The sequence below is a fragment of the Halyomorpha halys genome, unplaced genomic scaffold, assembly GCF_000696795.3.
Source record: "Halyomorpha halys isolate HHAL.00 unplaced genomic scaffold, Hhal_1.1 Scaffold59.1, whole genome shotgun sequence".
NCBI lineage: Eukaryota > Metazoa > Arthropoda > Insecta > Hemiptera > Pentatomidae > Halyomorpha > Halyomorpha halys.
Window position 1 is genome coordinate 1,043,822 of NW_027109400.1, and position 6,000 is coordinate 1,049,821.

At 32.0% G+C, this 6,000-nt stretch overlaps 1 protein-coding gene across 15 annotated transcripts in view; it reads left to right on the forward strand.

Moving 5' to 3' along the window:
- Positions 1–6,000, forward strand: part of LOC106692531 (putative leucine-rich repeat-containing protein DDB_G0290503) — a 115,778-nt gene that overhangs the window by 55,254 nt on the left and 54,524 nt on the right. For 14 of the 15 annotated variants that reach the window (XM_014438514.2, XM_067047590.1, XM_014438518.2 and 11 more), the window contains 3 exons: positions 32–97; positions 174–230; positions 2,818–2,904. In XM_014438514.2, the coding sequence (XP_014294000.1) occupies positions 32–97; positions 174–230; positions 2,818–2,904 (210 nt within the window). The remainder of the gene's footprint in view (positions 1–31; positions 98–173; positions 231–2,817; positions 2,905–6,000) is intronic. The other variant, XM_014438520.2, reaches the window with a different exon arrangement.

A 6,000-nucleotide genomic window follows, 5' to 3' on the forward strand; every position in this document is an offset into this window, starting at 1 on the left:
TCTTGAAATTTAAGCTATATTTTAATTTCAGATCCAAAAACAGTTTGATGAAATAGACAATCTAAAAATGGCACTTTCATCCAGCAAGTATGTTGAAGTAGGTAATGTTCCTCTTTTTTTCTATTGTTATTTCTTAGAACTCAAACTTGTTAATTATTAAAATTGATTTTCAGGAAGCTAGTGAAGAAATTGATAGTCTTCGAAAAGTTGTTACAAATAAGGATATGCAGGTATGGAAGTTTATTTTTAAATTTTCTTTTTATTAGATATGAGCAACGCCCTATTATGAGCAGTTACATGCCAATTTTGTCATTCTACTCTCCAAAATTACCATTAGGTTTAGTTAAAATTGAACATAAGGTGTACGGTTCAAAGTTTTCTTTCTCGGTAACATGTTGATGACAGTAATATTATTAATATTAGAAAACATTTTAGTGAAATTTTCAGTTATCCCTTACCACATTAAGCATATTTGTCACATGTTTTTTTATAGTTTAAAAGTTAAGTGATTTCTAGAATTTGTAAACCATTTCCTTTATTTTGGAATTTTATTTATTTTTTTTATTGATATTAAGGAGTAAATCAAGAAAAGATAACTATGTTAATATTGACAACAGGGATTTTCTAGTTAGGATTAATATCAAAAAAGTATTTAAACAATTTCAAAATTCCCGATAATGCCCACATTTACTCGATCACCTTTTCTAGACTTGCTCCTTAATATCAATAAATGGAACTGCTTGTGTAAATAATGAAATAAAATTTAAATGAATAGGGTTGGGTAGAGTAGGAACAGTCCAGTAAAACTTAATGTAGTTATAGTAAGCCCAAAATGTGTTTATAAATAAAGAAAATACATTACTTCCCTACTTTGTAATTTACAGGATTAGATTTAAGGAGGTAGTGGGTTGGTTCAGAGATTAGTCCTTTCTTGGGATAGAAATTGCAACTATGATAGAAGTTTTGTCAAAATTAAAGGACTGATTTAGGGTTTGTATTAGATAGTTTGGGGCAGACATGTGGCGGGAAGTTGATTTGTTTTGGCTTTGGTTTATTGTTTGTTTTACCAATGCTGCTGGGATGATTAGGAACAGAATAAGGGATATGGTAAACAATATTAGTGCAATTTCGGGGAGAAATAGGGTCTTTTAAGTTGGGGAAGATAAAAGAAAGTTTATCATGGGACTTAATGCAACTATGATAGAAGTTTTGTCAAAATTAAAGGACTGATTTAGGGTTGTATTAGATAGTTTGGGGGCAGACATGTTGTGGAAAGTTGATTTGTTTTGGCTTTGGTTTATTGTTTGTTTTACCTATGTTGCTAGGATGATTAGGAACAGAATAAGGGATATGGTAAACAATATTAGAGCAATTTCGGGGAGAAATAGGGTCTTTTAAGTTAGGGGAAGATAAAAGAAAGTTTATCATAGGCCTTACTTAAGGCCTAGGTGTAAGTCAGGAATAGTAAATTATTAGAATTCCTTTGTTATTAGAGAGAATGGGGTTATAAGAAAGAGGCCTTTATAAGGCTGTGAACAGGTAATTTGAACTAATGACAATTCTTAGGTTTTTTATAATAGTCTGTAAGTTCTTTTACGATGTTAAGTGTGAATCTGTTTGAAAGTAGGATATTCTTAATACGATATATGTTTGTTTTGTAGTATTGAGAATGAGATAAGAAAAGGCATCAGTGGATTAGATTTGTGGTAACATTTCTTTTCTGATAGTAAGGATGCTGGGAGGAACATTAAAAAAAACATTAGACCACCATTGAATCTCATATTTTTTAGTTATAGTTATAGTTTTTTTATGTCTTGTGAATCCCTTTAACTTTGTTTATAGATCTGGGTACCTCACCTTCAGTGACCTAAAAAATTACATTATGTATTTAATCTAAACCATTTTTCCTATTTATGTCTATCATCTTGTATTTCTCTCCTTTATATTATTTATTTCATTTGTATTATATATTTTTTCTTCAGTCCTCCCAGCTGAAGATCCAGTCAATATGTTGATTTTATATTGTTTTCATTGATTCATTCTTTCATTCATTGACTTTATTTCATTGTTTATACCACTTCAAACTAGCTATTTAGTCCTTAAATCTTTCCAGTAATTTTATTTACATACATTATTACATTTACATTTATACATACTTCAATAGCGTTTGAAAGGGGTATGGTGGAGACCCACTATCCTTTAATGTCAAATTCACCGATTCAGATCTTTAGCAAATTCATCTATTATTTTATTTTAGCATTATATTACTTCATCTGTCTTAAACTAACTTTATTATCTTAACCCTTTCCTTTAATATTTTTTTCTTTTGTTTTATTTTTAAAGCTTTTTCTTAATATATCTCAGTTTTATTTGTAATACTTCATTATTTCTTTTATCTCTAGTGTTACTTTTATTTTTATTAGTATTATTGCTTATCTATTTTCTTATTGCTTCTACTATTTGACTTTCTTCATGTTTATACCTCTTGCCATTCTTTACATTTCTTGCCCTGAAAAGCTGTGCATTATTGTTATTGTTCATATAATACTTAAATGATTTTTGTTATTCTTGACCACCACCTGGACTCATGCTGTTCTTATCCTGTTTCTCTTTTGGTTCAAATTAGAACATTTTTTTTTAGTTCTTTCCTTTGCATTTTGGATGTGCAGTTATTTTTCATCTAATAAACATTTTATAGAAGAAAAGATTCCTTGAATTTTTCCTCACTTTATTTATTTAAAATTATTCTTTTTAAATTGTTGTTGATTTCTGTCTCTTATATTATCATACTAATTTGGATATTTTTTTCATCCACAGTTAGTGGAAAAACAGGACTTGATTCAGAATTTGAGATATTTGAATCATTCGCTGAGAACGAGGCAAAGTCACAGTTATCCATCTCTGGTAAGTGGGAACACTAATGTCGATTCTTTAGATTTTTATAATGCAGTTACAGGTTAGTTTTTAGTGCAGTCATCTGATTAGAATTTAAAATAGATAGAGGTCACAGATCTGGAGTATCATTTCTAAATATGTCGTATACTGTTTCCACTTTGCAAAACCTGTAGGATGGATATTCATATAACAGAAGCGTTGGATAATTCAGAATAATTCATAAATTTTGTCCAAGTTGGTTGAATATTGTGGAGCAACATTGCAGTTACATAATTTGAGCAATGAGTAGTAACATTAAATGAACAGTTGTATTATTTGTAAAATGGGAGTTAGTCCGCCATAAGGCAGACAGGGGGTATCCTCCTAGTAATCTATAATAATATTGTAATTACGATGGTTAATTATGCTGAACTTAGCTGTAAAAGATTTTAACTGGGAAATCAGAATTTACTCCAGGTAAAAATATACCTGTTTTATCATAAATTCAAAAAATTTTATATTCTTTAAAATTATTGAGGGATTTTTAAACCAATATTCGTCTTTGATGTTATTGAAAAAGAAAAAAGTATCAGAAATGGATGGAAATACATAAATCAAGCAGATAAAAGTTGGAGCTCTAGGAGGCCAGCAAGTGGAGTGGGGTTATGTTCCTGCTCCCCCTGGACTAGGTACCAACCACAAATCTGTCGTTCATTACATTTAACCTTCTTCTTCTTCTTTATCTTCCTCTTATGCCATTAGCTAGTGTCGAGGAGCCTCAATCATGTGTAACCACTGTTCCCAGTCCCTGCTTAGCTGCTTCTCCTCATTGAGGAATTTGCCTCTTTTGCTTCCAATTCTTTGGATGTACTCTTGGTATGTAATTCTAGGACGTCCGCATGGTCTCCTTCCTGTGGTCGAGCCTTTATTGGAATAATATCTTCGTTCATGTGGCAGACCATATCCAAACCACTGGAGTTGCCATCTTTCTAGAGTGGTTTTAAATTCTGTTACTTCTAGTTGCTCTCTAACGCTTTCATTTCTAATGCGATCCCTTCTAGTTCTCCCAACAGATCTTTGAAGGAACCTCATTTCTGCTGCCGTTATGCGACTAGAGTGCCTGTCCAGCTTTCTCCACGTAGGTGAGTGTAGGTAGGTGAACAGACTTATACATATGCATTTTAGTCTTTTTTTCTACTTTGTGGTGGCCGATAATGCTATTAGTAATCTGGTAATACACTTGATTCACCTTACATATTCTGTTTGATATTTTGGTGTCTATCTTACCCTAGCAACTAATTATGGTCTCTAAGTAGGTATATTCCTTCACTTCCTCAAGTCTCTCACCATTGCAGATCAGTTGGATATCTTCCTGTCCTTCCCTCGCTATAACAAGCACTTTACTCTTAAAGGTGTTAATTTCCATCCCTTTCCTGAGCAACTCTTCTTCCCATTCTACCAGAGTTTTTTGTAGTTTGGTGTCGAGAAGGTGATTTTGTGGATTCTCTTGTGTGGATAGAAAAAATTTCCTATGAGAAAGTCATTATGGACACAAAAGTCTATTAGCTACTGTCCATTACTATTCCTCACATTCTCACCTCCATGCAGCCCTAGAACTCCATATCCAGATCTTTCATCATTTCCTGTTCTGGCATTGAAATCTCCATTCAACATTACTGACCTTCCTTTTTCTTTAGCTTTATCCACTATTTTTTGCGAAACCGAGTAGAATGCCTCCTTGTCTAAAAAACTAGCATCTTCCGCTGGTGCATACACCTGGATTATGGAAATCTTACCTATTGTCATCTTAAAATCTGCTACAATCATTCTTGGAGATATTAGTTCCCAGTCCTATAAATGATCATACATATTTGGCGACATTACTAGGCCCACCCCTTCTTTGGCAAAAATCCATTTAGGTACTCCAGTATAAGTTAGGGAGTAATTATTAGCCAATTTCATTTCTCCACTGCCCTTCTTCTTCACTTCACTTATGCTGAGAATTTCTACTTTGTAGGTCCTCATTTCCTCCACCATCTCGACCTCCCTCCCAGTTAAAGTTTTTGTGTTCCACGTTCCCATTCGTATATCCCTTAGTGCTTCAGGTAATTTTCTTAAAGACAGTCCGCATCCAAGGCTAGTTGAATTGCTTTGAATCATTGTTCTCCAGATGGGTGATTAGGCCAGCAAGTGGAGTAGGGTTATGCTCATGCTCCCCCTGGACTAGGTACCAACCACAAATCTGTCGTTTATTACATTTAATCTTAAGGAGGGTTAATTGAATTAAGTAATATTTTATGAAAATAAAAACGCTGTGATAAGGATAGAGAAAACCAAACTCTCACAGGTCTAAACAAAAATTTATTAAAAGGAAGATGGTTCAGGTGCGGTCTAAGAAAAATTCAAATAGTCATGAAACTATTTATTATGAGTCAACATTTCGCCCCATGAGATGCTGTATGCTGGGTTTCATAAGGGGTAAAAAAAGATACCAACACCTAAATGATGTTAACATTAATGAACAAAGTAAATGAAAAATTAAAACGATGCACAGTGAAACATAAAAATTAAAGAATAATAATAAAAGGTTTTAGATGATTAATGAAAATGGAAATAAAAACTGATAAAAAAAGAAGAAATATAAAATACAATACACACAAAAGATGGAAAAATGAGAATGAGAGTAAAATCAAGAATAAAGGAAGATAATGAATAAGATTGGTAACGTACCTTTCAGACTAGAGGTCATTGCAAAAGTGAATGGTACACAAGATGTAATATAGAAGTAGTGGGAATTGACAGTTAAAAATACATTACATTTGAAAATAATTTTGAAGTAAACAGTATTAGAAAATTAAAGAAAATATTAAAAATTATGATTATCTCTATAGGAAGTCTGGTGAGTCAATTCATTTAAAATTTTTCGAGGTTAATGACTTCCATTTATTAAGTGCATGAATATGGGACAGTGGTCCCGAAACGTTGTACAATGTTATGAATAATTAATAAATATTTCATTCAAAATGGAAGTCATTAACCTCAAAAAATTTGAAATGAATTAAAAATTAGCAAACATTAAAGAATATTATACATAATAGGAGGGAAGAAATTATATAAAAATAAAAA